The following is a 16,256-nucleotide window of genomic DNA, read 5'->3' on the forward strand; positions in this document are numbered from 1 at the left end:
AGCTATTGAAGGTATGCAAGGTTATGTTTGTAAACACACTTTGTATATCTAATTTAGTAGTAGTAAATATGTTGAAAAAAATTGAGCCAGGAGGTTTAATAAAAGCTGATCAAAGAGGTAGGCACACGCCAACCAATAAAACTCCTACCGAAACCATAAATAGTATACATCAACATATTAAATCATTCCCAAAATACGAGAGTCATTATTCCAGAGAAAGAAGTAAGAGAGATTATCTGGGCACAGAACTTACAATAGAAAAGATGTATCAACTGTACATTGATGAATGCAATGAAAGACATGTAGATCCAAAGCTCAGAGCAAAAAAGTGGTTGTACGCAGATATTTTTAATAAAGACTTCAAGTTGTCGTTTAAACCGTCCGAAAGAGACATTTGCGATACATGCAGTACATTCGCCGCTCAATTAAAAAATAATCTTACTGCAGATGAACTAACCAGGGTACAGGCTGATCATGATGCTCACCTAATTGAACCTAAAACTCGGCATAACTTAAAACAATTGGACTTTATAATAGCTAAAGAGTCACCAAAATACAAAGTACTATCTGGTGATTTGCAAAAATGTTTGCCTTCCCCACTAAAAAACAATTGTATTAGTTTCTACAAAAGGAAGCTTTGGATATTAAGTTTTACATTACATAATGCCAGTGATTCTTCTGTACAATGTATATTGTGGGACGGATCGAAAGGGGCCCGAGGTGCAAATGAAATTGCCTCGTCAATTTTGAAATGGGCTGACAATACAATTCCAGGTAGTCAAGTAGAGGACATCACTCTTTGGACCAATAACTGCTATGGACAAAATAAAAACATAAGTATTATAATGTGCTATTTTTGGATACTGCAAATAAAGACGATCACTCAAAACTTTTTACTGAAAGGGCACACATGTCATATGGAAGCAGACACTGTTCATACTTTAATCGAAGGAAAAAGAAAGAAACTCTCCAATTTGGCCATTTTAACACCATGAGACTGGCAACAACTAGTTAGGCAAACATCAGGTAAAAACACAGTGCACAATATGGAACTTTCAGATTTCAAAAACTTCAAAACGCTGTTCGATAAGAAATTGTCATCTAATCCTCCTTTTGTAAGTAGAAAAAATATGTTAATAAAGACCTTGTTCTACTGTCAACATGTATTTTCCTACAAGTCCAAGAAGAACACATGGGAAAGTTCTTTTATAAGACCGATTTCAATAATCAAAATATGTATGAAGTGGACTTCATGAGGTATCGAAGACAGCAAGTAACGTTTCCAGCCCAATTAAATCAAGTCTCAGTAATCCCATTACCAATCACAAAACAAAAGTACAATGACTTAATTGCATTACTGCCTTTTGTTCCGTCAGTTTGTCATGCGTTTTATCAAAATTTAACATATAGCGATGTAGCCACAAATGATTACTCATAAGAAGATGAAGATGATATGGACCATCTTTAACACTTTTGAAACTTGTCTATAATTTTTTAATTATTATAACATTATAATATTTACCTCTAATAAAATAATAGTATAGGCTGTTTAATGTGTTTTTATTGTTTATTTCGTAAAGACCTTCACGTGCAATGCCACATTATTTAAAAAAAGTTGTTAGAGGTAAACAACACTATGTCCAACTACACATTTTTAAAAATTTTTTAAATAATGAACGGTAAACCTCAGGTATATAACACTTTATGGAATAAAAAACGATTATACACACCACAATAATAATATATTAATCTTGGTTAAATATAAGAAACATTGGAGTATTTACTGATTACAAATTTAAAAAATTTTAAAACTGCTCTCCTGAAAAAGTAGGAAAATGGACATAGTGTCCTTTACCTCCAAGGTACCAATTTGTTAACTGTTTTTGCATTTTCTTAAAGATGTTGTTTATTTTAACATTGGGTTTAAAATGGTTAAGTTGTATTAAAAATGAAATAAAAAAAGATTGTACATATATCAAATAGTTTAATTCTAATCTTTTTTAATGCATTAGGTAAAATAAAAACTGTGCCTCACAGACCCCACCCGACTGTTCATGTAATTTGTATGTACCCGATTACTCAAGGATTAAGCTTATAAAAAATGCAAAAATTTAAAGACAACGATGCAGGGCTAACAGTTTTCCATTACATGAAATGTGACATTCGTCGACAAAGTGCAGATCAAAAATTTGAGATGAAAATATTGTGGTGGAAACATGGAAATGTTCGCAAAGTTACTTTGGTAATGGAAAATCTACACAACAAAGAGTACATAAAGGGTTGAAAGTGAATTTTCTTTTGTAACAGCAAAGTGTGTAAGTGAAATAACAGAAAATACTGTTTTTATTTTAGACTTTGTCGCTACACAACACACGGTGGCAGCCAAGGTAAAATCGTAGAAGATAAATACGGAGGTATACTGAATTAAGTGACTATTAGAAATGATAAGTTTGAGAGACTATTTTTTTTAAATATTTTAATAAAAATTAATAAATATGCGATAATATTTTTTTTTATTTTTAAATGCATATTTACAATCTACTTATAAACAGTACATTGAGTGTACAGCACATGTGATGACAATATTGACTTGATTTGGATATCGTCAGCGACAGTCTCCATTTTCACCTATATAACCAGGTCTTCTAGCTAAGACATCTTCAATCTTCGTTTCTCCATTAATGGCTGAAATAATTTTGACTTTGTTAGCGTGGCGTAAATATGACATTTTTTACGGTTGATGATCCTAGGTCATTGTGGATGGTTGCATTGCTCACATACCAAGCGGCGTTAGCTATCATACGCAATCTTTTTGATTGGAAGGTCTACAAAATGCTTGTGTAGGAAGCTACAGCTCCAGAGTTCAACGCCGAAAGGCCATATTGGTTTTAGTATGACTTTGTAAAGAAGTATTTTGTTCTGCAATGACAGTTGTGACTTTCTGACAAGTAACCAGTTCATTTGTTTCAATTTTATATTAAGCTGAGTTTTTTTGGCGTAAATGTATTGCTTTCACGTGAGCTATCGGTCTAAATGCAACCCAAGATATTTCACTACGTCTTTAGCAGGAATAGAGGCTTTGTTTAGACTAACTTGTGGACAGGTGCGTCTTCTTGTTGTTGTATTCTTGTTGTAAATGTGTCTTTGTTTTAAAATAAAACGGTTGTATCATCGGCAAAAGTCGCCACTGTGACGTCATGTATAATAGGTATGTCAGCAGTTAGGTGCTGTAGGCAACTTACCTGCCTTACCAATCATTATAATATGAGCATATTTCCACTGGATTGGAAAATGGCTTAACTGCAACATTCTATTGTAGATAAAGTAAGCATGAGATTTGCTTTCCTGGGTATATGTTTTCGGATTCTCCCATAAATCGTATCCCTTGGCTTTTGTGAGAGTTGATAGTTCTTATTATTCTGCAAACCTCGAATGGAAGGAATACTTTTATTGGAGGAGATAGTTGGCAGGGTGCACCTAGATATTTACTAACTACTACTTTACTAAAAATCATCATTTTTGTTTTGACCTACATTTGGAGTAAATATATTTTCTATATATTCTGCAAATACATTAGCTTTTTCATTGTCAGTCCGCTTAACTTCTATCAGGTTTCGTTATTGGAGGAATTGGTAGTGTCGGTTTCTTGAAATTTTTTGGTTACTTTCTATATAGAGTGATCATCTGAAAAGATATTGTTGATATAGAAATTAAAGGTGTAATTACGAGTTGAATTTAACGCTGAAGTTAGATGGGATGTTAATCCTTTGTCGTTTTGCATGCACTCTCCTTTTTTTGGGTAATGGCACATTGTTACAAAAACATTGTATGAAATTACATGCTTTTAAGCAATTTGATTTGGAGTGCCCATAGGCCTGGTATTTGGTGCACTGGATTATACTGTTCTTTGTCTTGGAGACTCTAGGTTAATTTTTGAGTTTGATAGAAATTCTATTTCGTATGCTTTTTTATTATTTGTGTTGGGTTTAAGATCGATACAGAATAGTGTAAGAGGTTCTTTTGTTAGTCTATGTTTAACATTGATTATTTTTCTGACATGGTGGCCTTTTTTGCAAGTTCGTTTTTTATAACATCTGTATCAATTGTGTGAGTTCTCTTACTACAATAGATATATGCTCTATCCTGTTGAAGTTGGCAGCTGTGGAATACAATTTTCTTTTCTCTCATATAATTTACTAGTTTCCTGTACATTTCTGGACTTAAGACGTTTATTTTTACTACAATCTCTGGGAGTGTTTTTGTATAATAAGTTTCAGAGGTGGTGATCCCTGTCAGTGAGTTAATCATTGGCATATAGTCGATCACTCCTTAGACATAGATTGGAGGTGGTCTTTGATCTTTTGATTGAGTAGTTGATGTTTGGTTCTCAGTGTTGCTGTTGACAGTTTGCTTTCCATCGGTCTCTTCTAATACTTGGAATCTCTTGTTTGTTGTGGTTTGTGTATTTTTCTTAGTAGGTCTATTTATTTGTAATTTGTTCCTTTTTTTGGATACTTTTTGTCACGAGGGAGTTTCATGTTCATTTGTATGACTTTCCATTTATTTTTCGTTTGATATCTGCTGTGAAGGGTAATTGGTGTTTGCTACTGTAGGCTAAGGGTGTTGTATTTCATATGAATGAGTGTATCAGGGTGCTGGATTTGTATTAACTTAAGCCGATGAAGGTGATTGTGATTGAAGGGTAAATTAATTAGTAGAAGTATTAGGGAAGGGTTGTAATTTGTTTTATTGATACTATGACATATCTACCAATATTGGGTATGGCTGTTATAGAAATATGCATAATGTTTGCATCCCTGGTTCCCGGTCGGGAACATTTTTGGTGTAAGTAGTTAAATTTAATGATGATTAAATTTTTATACTTTTGTGTAGTTGGTTCTCTCCCATACGAACATTAATATCGACTTTCAACTATTTTATTTATTTTTTTTTAATTAGCTATCACTTGCTGATCCATGGGCTGTAAGATAGGAGTGGTATTGGCTGGTAGGTAGAGACTCTTTATAAACTTGAACTCTTAGAGTAAATCATCTTCACGATTTGGTGGGTGATAAGGGGCATTATCGAGGACAAGAAGGATTTGCATGGGTAGGTTGTTTTGCTGTAGATATTTTTTACCAGAAGAGGCAAACACCAGGTTTATCCACTCCACAAAGAATTTCCTGGTGACCCACGCCTTTGGATTTGCCCTCCACATAACTGGCAGTTTATCTTTTAAAATCTTATGTGACTTAAAGGCTCTGGATTTTCTGAATGGTACACTACAAGAGGTTTGATTTTACAGTCGCCACTCACATTGGCGAAAATTAGTAGAGTTAATCTATCTTTCATAGGTTTGTGACCTGGCATCGTCTTTCCTCGACCGATATGTAAGTCCTATTTGGCATCTTTTTCCAGAAAAGCCCTGTCTCGTCACAGTTGAAGACTTGCTGGGGGATGTATCATTTGGCTTCTATCAGTTTGGAAAACGTTTTGATGTAAACTTCAGCTGCTTTTACATCCAAACTTGCTGCCTCATTATGCCTGACGACGGAGTCAATGCCGGTCCTTTTTTTAAAGTTGTCAAACCAGCCCCGACTCGCTTTAAGCGAGTCTTCCGATTCATCATTTGTGGAAGTGTGTGGAATCTGCTTCAGCAAATCTTCGTAAATCACTCGTACTTTCTCACACATGATGCTTTGTGTTAAGGTTCCTCCTCTAAGCTGCTTCTCTGTCACCCACACCATTAGTAGTTTCTTCATCTTTTTATGGAGAGAAGTCCGGAGCTTAGAAATTATTGTAACGCCCTTAGCTGGTATTATACTATTTATCACCTCCTTCCGTTTAAGTACAGTACATATCATTGATGTGGTATGCCCGTATATCCTCGCAAAGTCAGTTACTTGTACACCCCGCTCATGTTTTTCAATAATTATACGTTTTAGTTCAATAGACATCATCTTCTTCTTCGAACCCATGGTTGTAAAAATAACTGTAATATTGTCATGTACAAAAAGCACATAACGTGAAAGCAACTCATGAACAATACTCCAAAAATGAGGGAAACAAGCAAAGCAGACAGACTGAGGTCTATAGTAAAAATTTACACAGTGTAAATTACACCGACATCGAGAGTGCAATATGGTTAGTATTAGAATCCGAAATTTTGTCGGATTTAACTTCCAATGACCATTTAATTTGTCGGTCCTAGTAATACTCATGTACAGACCCGTAAAATGATCTTTATGGCGAGACCGTAAAGATCTATTACCAGTAAAACTACCTTTTATTTACAAAGCAAATTAGAAGTAGTCAAATAAGAGATATGAATTTGAATAAAAACCGATTCCTCGTATCTCAAATCTTGCTCTCATCTCAAAGCAAAATATCGCTCGCTCCGTGGCTTGTATCACAAAACACTCGTATATTAGGGCGCTCGTATATCGAGGTACCACTGTATTTGGTGATTTCGATAACGTTACGAATAGCTGTTGTTAACCGGGTGATGGTTCAACTGCACTGCAATAATATTCGTTGAAAAATGTTTCTAATATTCCTAACAAAAATAAAAAAAACTAATGTTTCTGGCGAACTTTTTTTAATACGTGATAATTCCATGACGTGTGCTTAAAAGCGGGTCAATAAGTACTTCTGACCACCAGCGTGTTGGTAATCGTTATCTGTAGAATTTATATTTATAAATGCAAATATAATTCAATCACATGTTATCAAAACAGTACAAAATTGCTGACGATCCATTTGACGCTTTTAGTGCTGTAAAATCACTTCGTCAATCTGAGAGAGGTCGAATATGGGTGATAAATATGATCTGTCATTTTATCTGATTTTAGCCCTAACAATAAACTATTTAGGTAATTCCAAGTGCTTGACGCAAAATTTGATTACGACTTTTATATTATTTTATATTTATTTAGAATACATAATTCAAGTGTCTATTTAATAGAATCAATACGAACGATCTTCTCATGCCATCTAGCCATAAAATATCAAATGGCATACATGCTGCATGTACTAGATGTTCGTTATAACCTTTAAATGTGTTTCTGTGTATGTTTGTTTCTAGACAATTGAAATTTTTCAAATATACTTGGAAATATTTTAACTGTAGATTCCTGGGCTTAAAATATTCAGATTTAACCCAAATCACTTAAATAAAATGTGGCTCCTTACTGAGTTACATGGTGTTTTACTTAAAAATTTAAGAACTATTTGTTCCCAGTACTTTAAAACTATTTGGCCTATCTCTGTCACCGTAAACCTTACTAAATTATGTTAAATAAACGTTTCTGGACACTACCAGACGCGTACGTCAGGGGAAAGTGAATAGTTGATTCTTCGAAAATGTTACGCCACTCTTAATCGCTATTTTAGCGCAATTTTTCGATTCTCCAATACTTTGTCTGTAAATTATATACTTTCTATTTGTAACGATAAAGAAATTATTTCTTGAGATATTTGGAATTAAAAATGAAGCTGCACAGTCATTTTGATTAATGTAATAATTATTGTAATGTAAATAAAAGAACAATTTTAATAATACGAAAATATGAAAAAATACAAATTAACTAAACAAATGTTTAATGTGACTCCCATTTACTTTAATACGCTTATCAATTCTTTCGTTAAACAAACAAACTAAAACAAAATTGATTGGCAATAAAATTAGCCAAATTTACTGTTTTCTGCGATAGTAGTTAACGATTGTTTAATTCTTGTGAGTATACCGGTGATTTTATATGCCCTCAGAAATAAGAATCCAAGGAATTACTTTTAGGCGAGCGGTTTACCCCTATAAACAGAGCATCAACCGACTAAAATTCTTTTTGCATTTCTAATGCACCAAACCTTTTTTATTCGATTCTATATATTTTTCCAAGATGAAATGTATTTTTTTAAAACTTTTACAAGTGGGCCGGCAATTGTTATTAACAAATAACTTATACAAAAAAGCAATTTTACCGAATTGTTTCGGAATCAATTTTTTTAGGTGTATCTCATCAAAATAAACACTTTTTCTCTGTTGATAATTTTTCGAAAAATGCTTCCTTTTCGAGTTATTTGCATTTTTTTGTTGAAAAAATGCCGTAATTAGTGATTTTTGGGATTTTTTTTTCTAAAAAACTACTAAATGAATTGCAATTTTACAAATAGCTTTATAATCTTTAAACCGTCGAGTACAAGTTAGAATATTTTGACAAGGATAAATGGTTTCTATCTTGCTAAAAACGTGGACCCAAATATTTCGAATATGCCTTTCGAAAGTATCCCGCTAAGCGTGTACAGCGGTTGAGGTGCTGTAGGCGCTAAAAAAAATGCATCTAATGAAAAATTACCACCTTCGAAACCAGCATTATTACAACATTACTTAAGAGCAAAGTGGCAAATAAATGAATGGATTCAAGCAAAAAACAATATTATTTAATCTCTTCATCCATTAACCCATGGTTGGACAATGGAAAATAATTGTTTCGATTTTAATTATTTTGAAGGCGAAACTAGTTTAGATATGTTACAAAAGTATTTCTGCTCATGTACCGGAAAATGTTCTACGAAAAATTTTAATTGTATTTCCTATAATTTAGAATGCTGCGCAGTATGTGCATGTACACCAGAGAATTGTAAAAATATTAAAGACGACTCTATTGAAGACAATGAAATCATTAGATGGATCATTATTAGATGGAAATCCTGTTGCTGTTGACGACAATTTTCAAATTATTGACAATGAAAACGATGTATAATTAATATTATATTTTAATTTTATTATATTTTTCAATGAAAATTAATTATATATTGCTTAATGTATTTCACTGTAATAAAACATTTAATAATATAGTCACCACGTATATTAAAAGAAAAATTACATTATTATAGCATTGTAAAAAATTAATTGTAATTGTTTTAATTATAATATGTCTATATAAAAATAATTAGAAATATCTTTTTTTTTAATAAATTGTACGTAATATTTGTATTGAATTAATTTTTTAAATTTAAACAAATATTTCTACGTGCCGCACGCCTGTATCGCCGCAACCGCTGTACACACTTAGCGGTAGACTGCTCGAAAGGCATATTCGAAATATTTGGGTCCACGTTTTTAGCAAGATAGAAAAAAATTATCCTTGTCAAAATATTCTAACTTATACTCGACGGTTTAAAGATTATAAAGCTATTTGTAGAATTGCAATTCATTTAGTAGTTTTTTAGAAAAAAATCCCAAAAATCACTAATTAAGGCATTTTTTCAACAAAAAAATGCAAATAACTCGAAAAGAAAACCTTTTTCGAAAAATTATCAAGAAATAAAAAGTGTTTATTTTGATGAGATACATCTAAAAAAATTGATTCCGAAGCAATTCGATGAAATTACTTTTTTGTATTAGTTATTTGTTAATAACAATTGCCGGCCTACTTGTAAAAATTAAAAAAAAAATACATTTCATCTTGGAAAAATATATAGAATCGAATAAAAAACGTTTTGTGTATTAGAAATGCAAAAAGAATTTTAGTCGGTATATTCTGTTTCTAAGCGTCTTTTGAGGGGTAAACCGCTTGCCTATTTCGGGTGTTCCAGGTGGTCACGGAACTTCACTACCTCTTCCAATACAACGATGAGGAAATTGTTGATCTAGATAGTTCCGTACTATTAAAGGACAATCCTTTATGATTGCAGGTGGAGCTCCATCGTGCATGAACAACGTATCTCTTATTTGATTAGGTGGCAACTCTTCTAGATTGTCATAAGGTGGTAGTTTGTAGAAACAATAAATACAAATTACCATTGAAAAATGATTACATTAATCTTAAATTCATGTTGAAAACGTGATTCTCGAAATAGATGGAGATTTTCAATATCCCAACTCCAGCTGTTAGCTGTTAGCTGTAAGCTGTTTCTCCAGTTAAATACTCCTCTACCTGTAAATTTAGTCTTGTCAGTAAAACAATACGATTTTGTATTTTTAAGCAAAATTCAATCGTAAAAGATAATCTCTAGGTAGTACATTTTTTACGGTGTAAACTGGTAAAGTAGTAGATTTCCTTTTTCAGTACTCGAAAAACTGAACAGTGACTTTCTCCAGTCCCAGAGCTTATTACAGACCCAGAATCTGTCGTTGGCACAGCCCAAAGAACATTATCGGACTGAGTGGAACGGAACAAATGTAACCACTGGTACGAACATGTGCAATGTGCAAATAAGCATATTAACTATATTGGTTCACTGATACTTTTAAATAAATATTTGGTTAAGTTTTTGGGAAAAATATATCTACTAATTCAGGAGACGACTTACTTGCTATATTTCAGTACTCTTTATTGACTTTATTTATATATTAATTCTCCAAAATAAGATTCCCTAAAATATTAGTTACTGCGGAATAATTTCTCTCAAATATGTAAAAATACAAAACTTTTTATTCAAATTGCAATAAACAAATGTAATATTTAAAGAAAATACAACTATTTGTGCACTGATTTACATTCAACATAAATACTGAAATGCTGCATATTTGACGATTCAACATTTTCGAGATTTATGCATAATCATAATTTTTAAAAAACATTACTCAGCAAGAATAATCAAGTAAACGATAACAAAGAGCCGATATGAAACTTTTATTTTTAAATGTGTAAATCTAAACGAAGACCAAATTTGGTCGATGTTTAAATTTTTTTTATTGGAAAGATATTATAAAAATATAATACAACAAAAATTATAATTCAGCTTACTACAGTCTTAAAGATCTATGGAAAATTTTTCTTTGACAAATTTTAAGTGTAAAACAAATTGAATTTTCAGTCAAAATTCTATTTATAGATTTTTTGGTTATTATAAAAAGATAAACTGCTTTGAACAATAATCTTTTTATTAAATTTTAATCTAATAGTGCATCATGATTGAATTATTCAGAAAATATCGTATTATATTTGTTTATGCAAATTGTAGTAGAAATCTTATTTCCCTCAGGAAGTATTGGAAATATAGAGGCATGTTCTTGGTATCAGATTGTGTTTGTTGTTTATAAATGTAGATTAAGGGATCAGGTTGATTTTCGGTGTGAATATCTTAACGGTATTATTTTAAATGTCATAGAAACGGAAGATAATAATATGTGAATGCAGAAAATTACTTTTATCGATAATTTAAGATAATTAAAAAGTTTGATTAGAGTAATAGTCCAATAAACTAAAACAAAAATATAAAGTAATTCGTTTTAGAACGAATCTTTAAATAATTTAAGTTTTGTTATGAAAATATGGATTTATGTCAAAAGTATTAGTTTAAAATAAAGACGTCATAATTTAAAAATTGATTTTCTAGCAAAAATCACCGAAAATCACCACTTTTAATTTTTTTCAATACTTTTTACCCAAAATATTGTTTTTGGGTTTGAATTTTTGGTGCCTTGAAGAGCATTTTTTATTATTTAAAAAATTATTAATTTCCGATAGGCGCCGCACTAAGTGACTAAGTGGACAGATATAAAAAAAAACTATAAATAAATACAAAATGTCTGCCTTTTTTTTAATAATAATAATGTTTCTTTTCATGTACATTGTATAAAAAAGAAAATAATTTAAGCATGTTATTAAATCCTGTAGAATATTACAATGAAATAAAAGATTATACCTGTTTTGTTAGCTGACTAAGATTTTAACTTTTTCGACTGAAAGACCGAGGCTAATAGCTTGGAGACATTTTGGTGAATGGTGATCCAAATTTCAATGTTTCAACTGGAGTGTTTTAAAGCTTAACCAAGATTAAAGATTAGTTAAGGCTCTTATTAATAGTAGCATACTTGAAGCCAATAATATACAAAATGTTAGTCGAGAGAAGTTAAAAGACGCCAAGAATTTGCTTGAAATTCATTTTGGAGACACTTATCTCCAAAAAATGTAAATTTGTGGATGTCTCTATGTTGAAAAAATCCCTTCATAATTTTGAGGGACCTTGTTTCACAAAAATCTCTAAGACGCATTCCGTTGCCATTGGTTATTTGTTCCCCATATCTTCCTACGACTCTGTTATTTCCTTCTCTCCCTATTCTGCCGATTAAATCTCCTAGTATAAAGATTTCACAGTTATCGTTAACTTCAGAGAGTATTTCATTCATCTTGTTATAAAAATCGTCTTTACTTTCTGGATCTACATTTTCATTTGGGGCATACATTCTTTTTCATTTCCAATATTAGCAGTTGTTCATTTACTTTAGTCATGTTCATTTTTAAATAAATATAAGGTTGAATGCTCGAATAAATGAACTTTGATCAGATAAAAGGCATATATCGAGCACAGTTTAATTAAATCTTGCCCAAGTACTTTCGATCCCTAGATCATCTTCAGGGGCATTTCGTCAATTGTGGCCTATCCGGCAAGAACAAGATGTCATAAACATAAAATTGTACATTACACTACACTACAAATAGACAAACAAACACTTTAAAATAATTTAAGGGAGGCTACATTGCTTGAAGAAGTCGGAGACAGAATGGCTCCTGATCTAACGGAAATGTTGGGGTGACATGTGACAAATGACCATTTGTCACATGTCACCCCAACATTTCCGTTAGATCAGGAGCCATTCTGTCTCCGACTTCTTCAAGCAATGTAGCCTCCCTTAAATTATTTTAAAGTGTTTGTTTGTCTATTTGTAGTGTAGTGTAATGTACAATTTTATGTTTATGACATCTTGTTCTTGCCGGATAGGCCACAATTGACGAAATGCCCCTGAAGATGATCTAGGGATCGAAAGTACTTGGGCAAGATTTAATTAAACTGTGCTCGATATATGCCTTTTATCTGATCAAAGTTCATGTTCATTTTTCTTTTTGAATTTTCTCAGTAGATACTTGGCAGACTATACATGTGTATGAAACAAAATCCTCATTACATATTTACAACAAATTATAATAATTAGAAATCTTAACCGAAATAAGGCTACCACACAAAAGCTACAGCTTTTTCGCGGTTCCTGTAAAATTGGTCAAGGTGGAGATAGGCGACTCATTTGTTTGAATTTAGAGGGGAAGAGTGGGAAACGAATGCAGCGTTGGATAGCTGGAAGTGTCTACTCTTTCAGTACGAAAACATGTTTTTGTCGCTGTAGTAGTATTTTTTTCTGTAGAGGTTATAAAAGAACGTGTTTTTTTCTCGTGCCGATAACAATGTGTGACGAAAAACATGAGCAACAGATTAATGTGAAATTTTTCGTTAAATTAAAAAAACTCCGAATGAGTGCTCTAATTTGTTGAAAGAGGCCTATGGTGAGAATTCTCTCGTGCGCGTGTTTTCGAATGGTATAAACGGTTTTCTGAAGGCCGATACAGCGTCGAAGATGGCCAACGTCCAGGTCGACCTGTCTCTGTTTCAACTCCGCAAACAGTAATCAAAATAAATGAAATTGTGCCCGGAGATCATCGTATGAGCGTTTGGATGACACGATGACACGGATGAGAACAGATCTGCTCAGATTTTCTTGAGAGGTTACATGAAGAGCCTGAATTAATGGAAAACATTATCACTTGCGATGAAACCTGGATATTCAAATACGATGTTGAAACTAAGCGACAATCCATGCACTGAAACACTCCTGCATCGCCAAGAATGAAAAAAGCAAGGATGTCGAAATCAAAATTTAAAGCCATACTAATTTTTTTTTTTTCGACATTAACGGCATATTGGTGACTGAATGGGTTTCAGAGGGTCAAACTGTAAACCAAACTTACTATTTGAAAGTTTTCGTAAGAGTTCGAAAAACAAGCCGTGGATTTTGCACCAGGACAACGCACCTGCCCATAACGCGTTATCTGTAAAGCGTTCTTTAGCCGCTAGAGGCATTCCAGTGCTCGAACACCAGCCGTACTCGCCTGATTTAGCACCCTGTGACTTTTTCCTGTTTTAGAAGATCAAGTCTGCCTTAAAAGAAATCCGGTTCGAGTCGATGGAAAAGGTGAAGCGAAAAACGGCGGAGCTAGCTCCTAAACGCTCTAACAAAAGAAGACTTCCAGCATTGCTTTGACCAATGGAAAAAAAAAACGAATGGATCGGTATGTGGCGAGGGAGGGGGAATATATTGAAGGAGAGCATTTGATTGTAGAATATTTTTTAAAAGAAAGCTATTTTTCATAAGTAGTCTCGTTATTTAATAGCCAGATCTCCTATAAGTATTAATTTTACTCTAATGAGATGTTTTCGATTTTAAACTTTTGAAGAATCTCCACAACTTAATTTTTACTCTAATGTATATGGTAAAAAATGCTAAAAATGTAAATCATAAATTTCCAATAATTATATAAACGTTACAAGACTTATAGAAACAAACAGTTTATAAAATATAATTTTGTTATAGGTCTATGTATCTGAATTTCAAACGTTAAATTCATATAGATTTATATTATGTTTAGTATTGCGAGGAGGAGCACGCAATAAGAAGAGCTAATGCTTTCACCTTAATACTAATAATTTAGCCATTATAGCACATTTTTTGGAGTGTATATCCATGTTTCAGTATCTCCATTGTAATGGAATGATGAAACGGCAGTGGTTTTGTAGTATTCAGCTGGTGAATAGGATTGTTTCGTATAAATCATTTCATGCCAAATAAATTAATACGGCTTTGCATGAACTGAACAGGATTATTACAGATTGTGTGAAAGCTTCACTAACAGACAAGATAGCTTATTTAGCAGCAATTGCCAAAATTAATGTTGCTCATTTGCTGCATTTTCTTTGGCGGGTATGAGACAAGATCATTACTAAATATCTATCAACACACTATCTTATCTACGGATGATTTGTTTAAGACATAAACATTAAATTATATTCGTGTATCGTATTTGAATATATTTAATTTGTAGTGTAGTACCGAATTCGACAAAAATGTTGTCATAATATTAAACGTATCCCTGTTTTAAAACTGTAGGCAGAGATGTAAACATTTGCAAATACAAACATCCGTTTACCGCAAACCTTAATATTTTCTAGAGGAATCTTTTATGGATTCGGAAAAAAAATCAGAATGCCAGATACATACTAGCTTATGAAAATTATACAGGGTGGTATTAAGTAATTTATCTAAACATATGTTTAGATAACAATTGGCTTCTTTTGTACCCATTGCATTCTGTCCAAATTGTATACTTCTCACAATTGTTCCGGTGTTTTCCACCCACTTAGTTCTTTTGGAGATCTCTGATATTTGACCAAGGCGTTTTTTATCAGGAGGATCGACGACATGCAGATTGTCACTCCAGCGAATGATCTCCTTTAGAGTTTATAATTTTTTTTTATTAACATCTAGGATTTTTTACAATCTGTTTCACAATAAAAATAATAAGTAAAATTGTTTGTCTTTACAATATGAGAGGGATGTAAGGTCCAGTAATCAAAGCAACATAACACAAATATTAGCTTGTGTGTATATGTGTATTGTACAATGGAACAAGTTCACAAATATACACAACGATAAGAACTAGTCTCGAAAAGAAGCAATACTGTACTGCAGCCTTTTTAGATGCCTCTCAAGCTTTTGACAATGTTTGGTATAAGTTAAAAAAACCTGGATAAGATCTTATAGAACAAAAAAGACTAAAGTGATATGGACATGTAAGAAGAACTAGCGGCAGCAGATGGATAAAGAGAATAACCGAATGGAGCCCCATAGGAAGGAGGAAAAGAGGACGACCCCGAACATCCTGGAGGAACGAAGTAGACGACGCCATGAGTAAGATAGGCCTAAACGATGGAGAATAGGACAACAGAGAGAGATGGAAACGGTTGAGCGAGGGAAGGCAGTGAATACTGTAGAATATATATATATATATATATATATATATATATATATATACACTCATGGAAAAAAATATCGAATATTTTGGAATTTTTTAATTTTTGTTTTTTCATAATAAATTATGGTCAATCAAGTCGTTTATTGTAAAATAGAGTTTATTTTAAAAATGTCTAATGAACAATTTTAAATTTTTATACGGAGAAAATTGTGAAAAAAATAATAAAGGTTTCATATTAGGTAAATAAGGTTATTTTACTCGAAACTTAAGTGATAATTTAAATTGCTTCAACAAGTCGTTTTAACTATAAGAAGTGCATGATCAGTAACGAGTATTCCCCCTCTAGCTTTTATTACTGCTTACATCTTTCTTAGCATGCTTGCAAGTTAATTTTGGACATATCCTTGGGAAATTGGATTCCATTCATGCTGTGCAGCAAGCCTAAGC

The 16,256-nt window shown here is 32.5% G+C and overlaps 1 protein-coding gene across 1 annotated transcript; it reads right to left on the reverse strand.

The window, feature by feature from the left end:
• Positions 1–11,845: 11,845 nt before the first annotated feature.
• Positions 11,846–12,193, reverse strand: LOC140451647 (uncharacterized). Its single transcript, XM_072545491.1, has one exon. It carries the CDS (start codon positions 12,191–12,193, stop codon positions 11,846–11,848), a length of 348 nt encoding a protein of 115 aa, XP_072401592.1.
• Between the last annotated feature and the right edge of the window lie 4,063 nt (positions 12,194–16,256).

This window comes from Diabrotica undecimpunctata, chromosome 10, assembly GCF_040954645.1.
Source record: "Diabrotica undecimpunctata isolate CICGRU chromosome 10, icDiaUnde3, whole genome shotgun sequence".
Classification (NCBI taxonomy): Eukaryota; Metazoa; Arthropoda; class Insecta; order Coleoptera; family Chrysomelidae; genus Diabrotica; species Diabrotica undecimpunctata.

Excerpts from the sequence above, each read along its gene's own strand:
- LOC140451647 (XM_072545491.1), bottom strand. The coding sequence starts at position 12,193 with ATGTATGCCCCAAATGAAAATGTAGATCCAGAAAGTAAAGACGATTTT.